General features: G+C 36.1%; 1 protein-coding gene across 1 annotated transcript; it reads left to right on the forward strand.

Annotated features, from left to right (window-relative positions):
• Positions 1-5,527: 5,527 nt before the first annotated feature.
• Positions 5,528-11,271, forward strand: LOC127497557 (patched domain-containing protein 3-like). Its single transcript, XM_051866084.1, has 5 exons — positions 5,528-6,094; positions 8,282-9,039; positions 10,160-10,287; positions 10,368-10,513; positions 10,584-11,271. The coding sequence occupies exons 2-5, from the start codon at positions 8,347-8,349 to the stop codon at positions 11,036-11,038; spliced, it is 1,422 nt and encodes a 473-aa protein (XP_051722044.1). The 5' UTR covers positions 5,528-6,094; positions 8,282-8,346; the 3' UTR covers positions 11,039-11,271.
• Positions 11,272-14,802: the final 3,531 nt, after the last annotated feature.

The following is a 14,802-nucleotide window of genomic DNA, read 5'->3' on the forward strand; positions in this document are numbered from 1 at the left end:
TGGAGAGGCACAGAATCCAAGCTGCTTGAAGTCTAGTGTGAAGTTTCTGAAGTCAATAATGATTTGGGGGGGCCGTGACGTCTGCTGGTGTTGGTCCATTGTGTTTTATCAAGTGCAAAGTCAATGCAGCCATCTTCCAGGAGATTTTGGAGCACTTTATGCTTCCATCTGCTGACAAGCTTTATGGAGATGCTGATTTCCTTTTCCAGCAGGACTTTAGCACCTGCCCACAGTGCAAAAACCACTTCCAAGTGGTTTGCTGACCATGATATTACTGTGCTTTATTGGCCAGCCAATATGCCTGACCTGAATCTATGGGATATTTTCAAGAGAAAGATGAGAAACAGTCGATCCAACAATATACAGATGATCTGAAGGCTCAATAGTGCCTCAGCAGTGCCACAGGCTGATCACTTCCATGCCACACTTCAGTGATGCTGTAATTTGTGCTAGGAGCAAGTCATTTGCTGTAATATGTCCTGCCGATCAAGTATTGAGTGCACAAAAGAACATACTTTAAAGAACTTGAACTTTTCTGTTTTGCAAATCCATTTTTTGATTGATCTTAGGAAATATTCTAATATTTTGAAATACTGGATTTTGGACTTTCATGAGCTGTACGCTCTAATCATCAAAATTTAAAAAAAAAAACTTTTGAAATGTTTTACTTTACATGTAGGGAATCTAGAATATATGAAAGTTTCATTTTTAAAAATAATTTATAATAAAAAAATGAACTTTTTGATGATATTCTAATTATATGACCAGCACCTGTATATTATAATTTCTATTAAAATATTACATGATTAAAGTGTTTACTTGATCATGGGCCATTGCTTGCACTCTGAATTCATCTTTTAAATTCGAATTTGGTCTTTTAATTTAACTCTTTAATGCATCATGCACTTTTCTTATAGAGGGTTTCTATGGGGGACAAAACTCTGAAACAACATGTTTTACTTGGATAATGCTGTCATTATCTTAAATTTGTGTTTATGACAGGAGAAATGTGTTGATTAGTTGTCTCTGGTTGTCATTTTAGGACATTAAGCCCAGGCATTTTCAAATTAAGCAATAGCACATCTTTTAATGTCAGTTCATTGATTGGCTAATAGTGTAGGTCATGTTTTCGTCAACATATTTAAACAAAATTAGGAATGGAGAAATATTCAGTGATTTTGAGGTGCTAAAATGTTAAATGTTTTTGCATAAGAATTCTAAATTTCATGTATTATGAGTGTGCGTGTGTCTTTGTGTGTATTAGCTGTTACGTTAGTGTTGAAGTGAACAAATTAAACATGTTTTGAAAATTAAAGGCATTATTTTAACTTGGATGACATAGCCCTAAAAGCCTATGCTCAATTTTTCTATCTTTTTTGTTTCGTGATCTTGCCTGAATTTTCTTTTAACATTTAACATTTTCTTCAACATGGAGGTGGAGAACAAGTTATTTTGAGAAAACATTCTTGGTTTCATGGATATAGTTTATCTATTTGGGAAAATAAGGGGTTACAAAAAGTATATACAGTAAAAAGATGATGGTAGAAAGGATTATTATTATTATTATTATTATTATTATTATTAAATTTGTTACAACGAAGGAATACTAACATGGTAACTTCTAACCAAAAAGAGGAGCAGTTATAATAGATGTATGAATTTCTGATGCTCAGGAGAACAGCAAATTCTAAACCGGGGGTTGTCAGCTATGGTCTTTAAGGTCCACTTTACTGCAGAGTTTAGCTCCAACCCTATTCAGTTGAGAACTCCTGGTTTAGAATTTGCTGTTCTCACCCTGAACTATTATAATTTTATTTTTGGTATTATAACAACTGCTCTAAATCATCAGCAATTTCAACTGCAACCTGAAGGCTTGGATATTAACCTTGTCCACTAGATGGAGCTATAAGATAAGGAATCGTTTTAGACTAATATTATTAATTTGTTTTCTATCCCTTTGAATGGAAATAAATGCATTGATTTATCTAATTCATTTTTGTAACTTGTGTATTGACAGTATAGTTCATTTACATGCAAGTTTGTGAAATGTGAATCACTAATAGCCTATTTGATGGTGGAAAAATATATTTTTTAATATGATTAATGTTAAATCATCTACATGATGAGATGTGTTAACTTACCTGCATTTTTCCATATTTTTGTATTTTTTATTATTTCTAATTATTTATTATTAATTTAGTAAAGACTATCAAACTACTTTATCCACTACACCACTTTAACTTATTTCTAAACTAATTTGTAAAAAAAAAAAAAAAAGAAAAAAAAAAAAGTAGGAAAGAAGACTTTTAATACTTAGAATTTGTCATCTGCTAGAATCTCCTTCACCTGAATAAATGTATCTAAGATCTGGTCTCCAGTATACAGTAATTTTACATTTCTTTTTATATATTTATAATTTTATATTTCCCACTCTGTGAGAACCTAAAACTCCAAAGGCTTACGTGTTGCATTTGAGTACACAGGTGCTACATATTGGATCACAATATGAACATACTCTGAATTTTATTTTTACTATTTTTTATACAGCTGCTATTCTGAGAACCCAAAACTTCTAATGATTCAATTACTAATTATGATGAACTATAAATTATAGACCACTCCCCACAACATATATAATAAAGCAATGTATATCTATCATTACCATTCACTGTTTTCCTAAATGAGAGAAAGCTGAGTACAAACATTGTCTTCAATTAATGATTAAAAACAGCAAAATGCTGAGCAAACAAGAACAAAAATTGGAAAAAACACAAGAAAACAGATAAATATGTACAGCTGAGCTGTACAGTACATATTAATGGTTTCAAGAGTTTTCACAATTTCTCTGCAACGAACCATTGTGTTTATTTTAAGAAATCTCAATAATCATATTTTTGAGGGACATAGAAAAGTCTTCCATAAGTCTCCTTTTAATTTTTATTTTCCAGAGAAGAAAGAAAAAGAAATAGAAATGTTTGGGACATCATAAACATCTCTATCCCTTTAACCCTCTGGTACTGTTCAGTTCAACAGTTGAGTTTGTGGCAGAAACATTTACGGTCCTTGTATTATTTTATTCTACTTGGTAATTTTTTTTCCACAATAACTTGCATTTTGGGAATGTGGACAAAACTTGCGCTGTTGAAATTATTTGTAGCAACTTAAAAACATTAGCCAGCAACACATGAATGCATCAATATATTTATAAATAAATGTTTAGGGTTTCAAAATACAACTTTAAACTGTTGGGTTTAGTTTTTCTATCATAGACATGTGGCCAAAGATACAGATTAAATGCAATTAAACATTAGAGAAACAATGGTTTGCTCGTGATGTGAAGTTTAACAACAATCGTCAGGCCGCTGTCGCCGTCTGCTGGCATTTGTTAGGCTATAACACGCTATTTTATTGTTTATACATTTCTTAATGTATTTTAATAGTGCAGCCATGGCGGTTCCTGAGCCCCACCCACATGTCCCCCATTTTATGGCGTGGCTTCGATGCAGCAGTGGCCATTTTCTTAGGCGCTTTGGGACAGGCAGGACAAAATGGGCAGACCTACTGGAGGGATACGTGGAGGAAACTGGCTGTGGTTGAACTGACCAGGCCACATGCTTTTCTGAGGGGACTGGACGAGAAAGACACGTTCGCTCTTGAACCTCTTCAATTTCAAATTTGGAACCATTTAAAAAAAGAATCAGATTAATAGAGTCGACTAAGGAAAATAAACAGGCAGGTTCACTATAGCGAATCATGTCCTTGCCCAGGCCCATCAGAAAGCACGCGTTAAGCGGGACATCTGGCCAGTTCAGCAAATAAGAAAGCTTAGAGAAGTCCTCCACGTACCTCTCCAGTGGGCGACCGTCCTGCCGAAGATCCCGCAGTCGGTCTACCGCTGACATCTCTTCACTCGGAGGCCCGGGAGAGATCGGTACCAGGAAAAGTCCCATTTGCAGAAGTCCTGCGGTTTGGTCCATTCTTCTGTTACGGTTCAGTCGTGGCAGAGATGAAGCATAAACAGACTTTTATAAAGATGGGTTTATTTACAAGGAGAATAGCACAACTAAACACATATGCAATCAATATAGACAACAACAACAAGAACAGACAAGGAGTGCAAGGAGTGAGTCCAACATAAATGGAGTGCTAACGACGATGAACAGGTGCAGGGAATCCAGGGAGAGCGGGAGAGATGAGGAGGAAAGTGAGTTCAGGTGTGGAACAGGAAGGATCATGGGAAATTGAGTCCGGGACAGGCGTGACTGTAACAAAAATGTATAATGAGCACATCTTCATGATTTCTTAAGGAAAATTGCATTCTGTGTTTTCACTTTACTTAAAGCCATCAATGATGCATTTATAGAGATTAGTAACTGTATTAATATAAGTATTTATAATAACACAACATGGCTATTAATAACAAAATATTCACTTATTTCACAGAAATAAATCTGAATTACTAAAAAGTCATTAACTATAATATAATAACATTATAGCTATGCAGGTTGCATCTTAATAAATACATTCGTGGAACCATACAACTGACTTATTAATACTTACAAATCAGTGTATAAATGGATTATGAACATGCATTGAAAAAGAAAATGCATGACTTATAAGTAATTATAAAAAATAAAATAAATGTAACTATAACTGTTCTTATAATGCATTATAAGTCTTAATGAGTGTTTATAAATATGTTAATAAAATATTAATACATACTTATAAATAAGTATAAATGGACCTATATGTCATTATAAGTATGTTCTTCATAGAAAGTGTTACCGGATTTTTTTTTTTTTTTTTTTAAACTCTGTTATTGATAATGTTAATTGGAGGACTGCTTGTTTAATCCCCCTTAAACATTGTATTAATAATAAAACTAAAGAAATACATTTAAAAATGTTGTATACCATCTACCCTGTTAAATCATTCATTTCAAGATACTCTGATATTGATGATTTATGGTCTTTTTCTAAAAGTGAGAAAGAGTTGCTGACTCGTTTGTTTTTTTTTTTGTTGTAAAATTATGCAAAGTTAAATACTATTTTACATTAAAGGATATTTTGTATTATGAAAATAATGTCAACAAAGGTCTTGAATACATTTATTAATTGTTAATGTATTTATATTATTGGCAAAATTTTACATACATAAACAAAAATGCTTAAATTCATCCCCAATGTTTAAGGTGTTTCTCTGAAATTGTAAAAAAAAAAAAAAAAAAAAAGAAAAGAAAAAAGTTATTAACGTTTAAAATATTATGATATAATTTTTGGACCCCGTTACCAATTAATGTCACATTTTGTATTGCACTATTTTATGCTATGCTATGTTTGCTACTTGTTCTGTCTTTAAAAAATAAAAAAGGGCGTAGGAAAGTATATCCCTTTAATTGCACTTTGATACTTAACCACTAGAGGGTGTTTCCACATGTATTTCCTATACAGCTTTCCCTTTCAGATGCGCTTCATACACCACACAAGCTGTGTCACGGTGAGCGTCTGAACTTCAGAGCTGTGTGCGTTTGTGAAGTTTATTTCTCATGTTCAAGTAGAAACGTGCACGTTAATGGTTTTGATGTTATTATGATGATGTTGGATTAATCTTGCATGTTTGTATTTGCACAATATGACGTTATTCGTTATTCTATGTCGGGAAGCTGAAAGTGAAAGTACCATGTGAAGGCGTAACCCATACTCTGAATGTGTCCTCAGCCTGAGTGATTTCAGCCTGTCCTAGAATATCTCCAGCTGATGCGCAACAGCAAATAGCCTGTTTCGCAAGAATCGGAAATCTCGTGACGCGGGGTTAGTTCCACTGTGGGTCTGCGGCTATTAGACTGATATGCTCTTTTCTCAAATATCGCTTCTTACCTTTTCTGCTTTGTCTGTTTTCCAAGTTGCTGTTGTATACTCTATAAAGAAATTAATTTCTGCTTGTTTGTGGCTTACATCCACTCAGACCGTTGCTCGAATTTACCGGCGGGTGGTTTTATTTCCCGAGCTGTCATACAGTATAGGCTACACAGCTGCTCATTCAGAAATTCTCCTGCTCGTATCACCGTATGACTAACATTATTTATAGCAAGTATGTAAGTATGTTTTATTCTTTGGTGATGTGTTTTCCATTTATAGTTTCTATGTAATAGTTATTTTTATGTTGTAGCAAAGACGTAAACAAATACAGATAGTATTGCTAATTCAAACTTATTCGACACCAGCGAACTTCGAATGTTGATGTTTGTTGGAGTTTATGTGATCATTGTAAATTATTCTTTGATTAACACTTTATGTAGTGTTTACCCACGTGTTCGTTTGACTACAGGCACGCTAAACATGTGTAAACATGGTTCTTTACTGTAGTAAAACCATGATTAGTCTTCGTAATTGACTCATAGTTCTGGCAACAGATATTTGGCTACACTCGTTCTATAAAGACAAAACTTAGGCTTCTATACAGTCAGTAGTGATCACTATAGACCCGCCGTCTGTAATCAAATAATCCCTTCGAGGAATGTAGTATCATTTGTTAGAACGATTATATGAAATGCATGGATTGATTTTTTTAACGTAGGCTATATGAAGCTTTGTTTCTGTGGTCTTCATATTAATATACAGTAATTCAGTTTGTTTATTTATTTATTTTAATAAAAATAGTATGTGAGTACACTAAGTTCTATTAATAGACAAACACATGTTATAAATTAAACAATTACTCTAGATTTGTTTGCTTTATATTTGTGTGTGTGTGTGTTGTTTTATTGTATACTTAAATGTTCAGAGTTCTTTTTATTGTAAGAAAAAAAATAATTAAACCTGTTTGGAAGACAACACTTTATTCTAACCTAATTCAATATGTTGAAGCCATTTCTATGGAAGTAATAATATTTTAAGTTTATTTTGTAAAATCTGAGAAAAACCTGTGTTGCAAATGAAACGTAGAAATTGGAATGTAAACAGTTAGCCAGTGATCTAGTCTAATGTAATTTGATTGGCTGTTAGATTTAGTATGAAAGAAATAGAACCCTGCGAAACAGTCAGAAGCCACTGGACTTCAGAGCAACACAGTCTTTTGACCCACACAGAACTGCACAGTTAATTTGTAAGAAAAGTTTTTATTTATTTATTTTTATTTTTTTAATGTTTTGAGATTCATAATTAAACAGTCAAACGAAGAACTTTGGATTCAAGACTTTTATTCACTGACGTTTTGTGTTGAGTACAAAAGAACTTTGAAGTCCTAAGCTAGTGAGTCAGCTTGTTGCACTCACACAATACATGATATCATATAGGCTTCCATGATAAAAGCTTCAGCAGTTATCTTTACATGAAAATTTGATACCGTCACATGCCTATATATATATATATATAGTTTAAAGTAGGACTATAAATAATTAAATAATTATTAAAAACAGTTTGAAGCAGAAATATTTAAAAACCTTGTGTACTTTTAACTGTCGTTAAGCTAAAACACATTTGAAAAATTTGCATTGCGCCCCTAAAGTTTTTAATGCCTTCTTAAATTTTTCAACTTACGAGCACATGTGCTCCTTGGGAAAAAGTAAGCGGCAAGCCATGCAAGCCCTAAATACAATATAGCTAGATCTAAATTCGTAAGATATCGTCCAGCTCTAAAAAGAAGATAAAGCACTAAGGCATAAGAAGCAAAGGACTTTCTGTTTTATAAAAAGCAGTATTTATGTTCAAAATCTCAAAAACAGAAGGAGGAATATTAGTGCTATTTGGCGGAAATAAAATGTAAAATGTTTAACCGCTAGCTGTGACAGTCATAACAAACATATAATCAGTTTATAGACCTCAGCAGCAGTTTTAATTAGTAATAGGAAAAGTATTGTTTTATGTTTTGATGCTTAACTTTGCAGCTGGCAGTGGCGGCAGTGTCACAGATGGCAATAAAGATATATAATGTTACGTGGAGTAACTGATTGCGTGTGCAAGAGAGATTTATTTTTTTATTTTTTTATTTTATTTTTTTTACCTCCAAGACTGAAATGATAGAGGGGTAAGAAGCCCTTAATGTTTTGGGCTCAGCCCCTGATGTTTTTAAAACCTAGAAATGCCCATGTCTGTAGCAATTTCACAGAAGGATTGTAATATTCTTTACATCTAATTTGCACAGTTTTCCTCTGTTTCAGACCACACACACATACCAACACCCTTTTTCCTGTTTATATTTATGCAATCCAATTGCTCACAGACATGACCTGTACTTTTGTGGCCAACTTATTAAAGTTTTTTTTTTTATGTAACTTCACCAGTTTTCAAGGACGATCTGGTGTTGCTGGGGCTTTGAAGGACGAGACTGCTGAAGTGAATCTAGAGGATGACAAAGTGTAAAACAGACTGCATCGAAAGGCCTCTGTCTCTGGCATTTGAAAAGCTTGGTCGTGTTGTTGGCAGATATCCATGTGTGTTTCTTTTATCAGCTATATGTGTAGCTGCTTCCCTCGGAAGTGGTTTCATCTTTTTTCAGGAGAGGAAGGCCAATGATATTGAAGATCAGTTTACACCTGTCAATGGACCTGCCAAGTTGGAAAGGGCGATTGTGGTGGAAAATTTCCCACAATCTGAAGAGTTTTCTCAGTTTCGGCTTGTGTCTGAAGGCACTTATGCCTCTTTGATCATCACAGACTTGCATGGTGAAAATATATTAACTGAAGCTGCTTTTAATGACATTATAGAGCTAGACAGACGAGTGAAAAGTATAATGACCAGAAACACTTTTGAAAACCTCTGTGTCAAAACAAAGGGAAGGTGCATGTCAAATGTAGTTTTAGACATTATAAATTACAGTGCTACTGAAATCGTTTCTTCAAACATAAAATATCCGATGAATAATGGCATGTTTTTGGGAACAACCATCGGCGGTGTAGAGCTAAAGCCAAATAGCTCAGAACTCACCAGTGCCAAAGCGGTCAGGCTTTTTTATTTCTTAGATGAAAAGAAGACAAAAGAAAACTCTGACTGGCTTGATGGCTTTCTAAAACTCCTCTCAAATGCTACAGAGCAGAAAACGGTAAGTAAAATACATTTTGTGAGTTATATCTATACACATACAGATACCTAATGACCAGGGTTTGACATTAACACCCGCCAAAATCCACTGACATAGCCACTCCTTATAGCCACTTTGGTGGGTTGAATTTTATACATAATATATAAATTTGTCAATTGTAGTCTTTTAAAAAGGCATTTGAAATAAAAAAACTAATGCAACGTAGTGTTGTCAAAGATTTTTCAATACATGTCGATACTAAAATATCTGAAATGCTTACAATACTCATTTCCCACAGAACAGGCACACAATACCAGCTGCTCTTGCTCTCTCTTGTCTCTCCGACAGCGAGACGACACACAAACCCACCTCTCACTCACTCATTTCATTTGCGCCGGATAAATATTGTTGGTGTTACAGGGCTTGAATTTCGGCGTGGGATTGCACCTATTGTGCATAATTTTACTCATTCCCGCAGATTTTGTTCTCACACCCAAAGTGCGTGAGCATAAACTGCCTCGTAGTACTAAATTGAGCTCTTTTTGCTGCTTAAACAGTCAAATACACACAAAATAATGTCAAAATCTTGGTGAGTATTCACGTAAACACAGTCAGTTATGTTTGAAGTGAACGTAAAACAGTTGAGAAAGAAAACGCATGTGTAACAGTATAATGGATCCATGCGTCAGGTCTTAAAGTGACAGCAGCCTAATATACCTGCTGCCAAATTATGAGATAATATTAAAAAAAATCTATATGGCAGATTTTCCCCATGGTATCGATGTCAAAATTGTGGCCAATGAAAATGCTGAGTGGCTAGTAACTTTGGAAAACCACTAAAAGTTAAATGTCAAGCCCTGTTAATGACCAATGTATGTGTAAATGTACCTCATATGACAATCTAATCATCTCCAATAAGTCAGGCACCAAAAGTCATTTGTACAGCAATTGAAATATACCCAGATAATGAACTGAATGCACCTATATTTGTTTGATTTTTCTGCCTTGTCATGTCCTGTCGTAATTTATAATAATTAGTTCTGCATTGTGAATCCACACAATGAAACACATTTATGTATACAGTAATTATACGGAACAGTGTTTTTATTATTGTATTTTGTCTTCTTTTTCATTTCTACAGGTCCATGTGTCTTATTTTACATCAACATCAAGACAGAATGAGCTCGAGACCAATTCAGACTCTATCATCCCCCTCTTCTCTGTTACGTATTCCCTGGCCATTACCATTTCAATTCTGTCTTGTTCAAGGTATAAAGAATTAAAAATAATCACATTATCACATGTCTCTATCACTAGCTATGTCATTTATCCCTTGTCTCCTTCCACAGGTTGGACTGTGTCAGGACAAAGGTGTGGGTGGCCACGTTCGGCGTTGTCTCCGCTGGGTTGGCCGTGTTGGCCAGCTTTGGACTGCTGCTGTTCTGTGGGATGCCGTTTGCCATGACCGTGGCCTCAGCCCCCTTTCTGATCCTTGGTAAGTTCATTCATTTCATCACCTAGTAGGTGTCTCACAGCTGATGCTCACTGTCTCTGTTTTCCTCCAGGTGTTGGTGTTGACGACATGTTCATTATGATCTCCTGCTGGCAGAAGACTAAAGTTAATAAAGCTGTTGAGTTTCGTTTAGCAGAAACGTATAAAGAGGCCGGAGTGTCCATCACTATCACCACGCTGACAGATGTTCTGGCTTTCTACATCGGTCTCATGACACCCTTCCGCTCAGTTCAGTCTTTCTGCATGTACACCAGCACAGCTCTTCTGTTCTGCTACATCTTTAACATCACCTTCTTCGGTGCGTGTCTCGCACTAAACGGACGGAGAGAGAAAGGCAACAGGCACTGGCTGACCTGCATGAAAGTCCCAGAAGCCACTGGTGATGATGGAGGTTGTTGTGTTGGTGGGGCGTATGATAAAAACACACATAAGGAATTCGAAATGCCAGTGGATTCATTCTTTAAAAAGTATTACGGCCCTTTTCTGATAAGAGCGTCGTGTGTGTGATCTATGCCGGGTATTTGGCAGTCAGTATCTATGGATGCTTCCAAATGCAGGAAGGTCTAGATCTGAAACATTTAGCAGCAGACGGCTCATATGTTGGTAGTTACTATGACAAAGAAGATGAATTCTTCTCTTCCTACGGTCCCAGTGTCATGTTAGTTATAAAGCATGAAGACTTTCAGTACTGGAACCCAACTGCTCGTAAAAGTCTTCACTTGTGTTTGGAAAATTTTCAAAGTCTGACAATGGCAGATTCAGGCATTTCGCCTGTTTCTTGGCTGAGTGCATACATGCAGTTTGGACAGAGAGCAGGTGTCAATTTAGACAATGAAATGCAATTCAAAAACCATTTAACTACATTTCTTACTCAGTCTGGATTTAGTCAAGATGTTAATTTCACTAACAATGAAATTCATGCATCACGAATGTTCATTCAGACTGTGAACATCCGCACAGCGATCGATGAGAAGAACATGCTGAATGCATTTAGAGATACCGCAGAAAAATGTGGGAAGTTGCAGACACCCGTTGATCTGATAGTGTACCACCCTGCTTTCATCTATTTCGACCAATATGCCGTCATCATCAGTAATACAATCCAAAACATAGTGGTTGCTGCATGTGCAATGTTAGTCATTTCACTCCTGTTGATCCCAAACCCTCTTTGCTCTCTCTGGGTGACTATTTCTATCGCATCTGTCATTGTGGGAGTGGCCGGTTTCATGGCATTATGGGATGTTAGTTTAGACTCCGTATCTATGATTAATCTTGTTATTTGTATCGGGTTTTCTGTCGACTTCTCTGCTCACATATGCTATGCTTTTGTGTCAAGTGAAAAATCCTCAGCGAATGAGAAAGCCACAGATGCCATCACTAAACTGGGCTATCCCATCATTCAGGGTGCCGTGTCTACTATCGCAGGAGTGGTGGTGCTCGCGGCTGCCGAAAGCTACATCTTCAGGACCTTCTTCAAAATCATGTTCTTAGTCATTCTGTTTGGGGCTGTCCATGGCATTGTATTCATACCAGTGTTCCTGACCTTCCTCAGCACTTGTAGTAGCAGTCAAGAAAAAAACAAAACAAATCTTCCAAAGCAAAATGACATGACTGCTTTTACTCACCATTCACTTGTGAGTCAGAATGAGTCTGCTGATCCTGACTGTTACTGAGCGTACTTTTCTGAAAAAAAATTCACCTGTAGAATTTATTATTCAAGGTGAATTTCTCAGTATACTATTGTACTCTAGTATTTTGTGTATTTATGTTTTAATCAAGTTTATCTTTTTATTTTTATCCTTGTCATCAGTATTATTTTCAATGCAGTTCTGTTTAATATGCACATTTATTCATTTTAACACATGAATGCTAACACAACTTCACTTTTGTAATCCAGTTACGCTCAAGTACATTGATTAAACCACATTACTAAACGTTGGGAATTTTATGTTTGGAATTAAAAGAACTTGATCTCAGCATAATTGTCACTGAAGTGAAATAGTGAGTAATTTATGACAGTATTTGGACGAATGCATAAACACCTCTGCCGCTTATATTCTCTCCTGTCTCTGCTTGTTTGCAGTGTAAGGGTAAATAAAAAACTAGTACAGCAAGTACAGTGTTTTCTTTATTTAAAACACAATGTGTGTAAAGGTGAACTGAAGAGAAGAAGCACCAACATGGAGCTGGAATTTGAAGGATCTGGAGAGATTCTGTATGAAGGAATGATCTCTGATATCCTGTCAGGTGTTCTCCAAACTCATCAGGCATTATAGGAGAATGCCAATAATTCTGACCACAACTGTATAATCAATTGCAAAAATCAATGATCCTATTTTATCTCTGCAACATGTTTTCCATGGTCACGCCTACTAATTCATTTGCAACACTCCTTTTATTCTGTGTTTCAGTCAAGTGTGAGCTCGCGATACCGTTTTCCCTTTGCACTGCACTTTTCTGTGTTTCACTTCATGGCACTGTTTTGACGTGGGCGTGTACAGTGGGCCTGGCCACGCCTCCCTCGAGTGACGTCATCTGCTCAAGACGCAGATCAGCACAGATGATCTGCAGAAGAATAAATCAAATTCCCCTTTGAATGGATGATAATGAAATTGAAAGAAAAACGCTTGTGTAAGTGTTCAGGTTCATCTAATTTCTTTGATAGTATTTGATTTTTTAGATTCAGAATATATTTCATTACAATATTACTGTGGAAATGCAGCATATTTCTGTCTTATTCAGTTTTGTGTTATGTTATTGTTTTGAACTTAAGTTGAACAGTTTTGAAATCAGTATGTAAGCATGTGCAGATTGGCCTGTAGGTACACAAGTTTTGGTGTTTGTTGTGTCGAAGTGAGAAAAGAATGAATGTAATTTGTAAGATGTCATTATTGAATGCATTTTGTGCCAAAGCAATGATAATTGATCCTCAGTTTAGTCCTCATAGATTTCTGTTTTGAAAAAGTGACGTATTGAGAAACCGGTCCTAGCGATTGTAAAAAAAAAAAACTTTTTCTGTGTGATTTAATTTGATTGTTTATAGTGCTATAGTGTCTTATTATTATAATTGAATTTATTGATCAAATTTAAGAATTTGAAATAAAAGATGAAGCATACATTTAATTAATGATTAAAAAATGCTCTTTATAAAAGGTAAAAAGGTTCTGTGTTTTTTCTTTTGTTTTTGTTTTTACTTAATTATACTGGATTATAATAACTCAACAATTACAATCCTCTGGCAAATTTATCCTCGATAATTCCATGTTGTTTTGGTTGGGTTTAATGATAATCCAAGAGTCCTAAACCTATAGCGGACAAAAACATGACAGACTCAAGCCCTAAAAAGTGAGTGCACGCTTTCGACGGGCAATTTTGAGAACGCTAAGGAAAGAGCACGTTCTCTTCGCCTGTTGGACACTTCAAACACACGTTTGTACTGGCTGTTTGATTGACCTGTTGTTGTCCGACCTTCTGAAGCGTCAGTCTGTCAGACCAGTCAACGTCCGACCAGGCATATGTGAATACTCTGGCTTGCCAAGTGAGCCGCGAGCGCACATACACGCTTTTTTTGCGCATCAATAAAATGCATGCCTAATGTACGACTCCTGTATGTCACTGTAATCGTCTTTACCTTCATTACAATCGTCATCCATCAAAACTGTATTAACAACACTGGTTTTCTTTCTTTCTTTCTTTCTTTCTTTCTTTCTTTATCTAAGCGAGAGATGTAGTTTGCGTATACTATGTTACTGATGCGGTTGGGTGTTTTGAGCCGCCGTTCAGTCAGTATTTGACACAGCGCGATGAGAAGTGGCGTAGACTGCTCCGAAACAATACGCAGAGAGTGTTTGCCCCCCATATTTTTCCCGATGTGAGCCATCAGCTCCAGTCCACTACAATTTGGAGCGTTTAAGGCCCGGGTATACTTCATTTCCCGCGTTCCGCTCCATCTCGTGCACGAGCCTTTCAAAGAAACTCCTTTGCCCATGAGCGCGGAAAGACACGTTCGGCGCATGCACACGCGCACCGTCCATGGTCATAAAAATTCGGCTGCACGCGGTCTGTTCAGAGAATCAAAGCTAGTCCACAGTCTAGTAAACGTTTCTTGCTTGCGCCATCTGAAAACACACGAGAAACATCATAAGACAGGAGAGACTCGTACATTGCAGTACTGAACACTGAACGGTCCATGCATGTGGATTTGGATAAAACAGTTAATGCTTTGATGCCGTGCCTGAACGCCGTTTATCCCTTCACAGTGGCGTATAGGC

This window comes from Ctenopharyngodon idella, chromosome 16, assembly GCF_019924925.1.
Source record: "Ctenopharyngodon idella isolate HZGC_01 chromosome 16, HZGC01, whole genome shotgun sequence".
Lineage (NCBI taxonomy): Eukaryota > Metazoa > Chordata > Actinopteri > Cypriniformes > Xenocyprididae > Ctenopharyngodon > Ctenopharyngodon idella.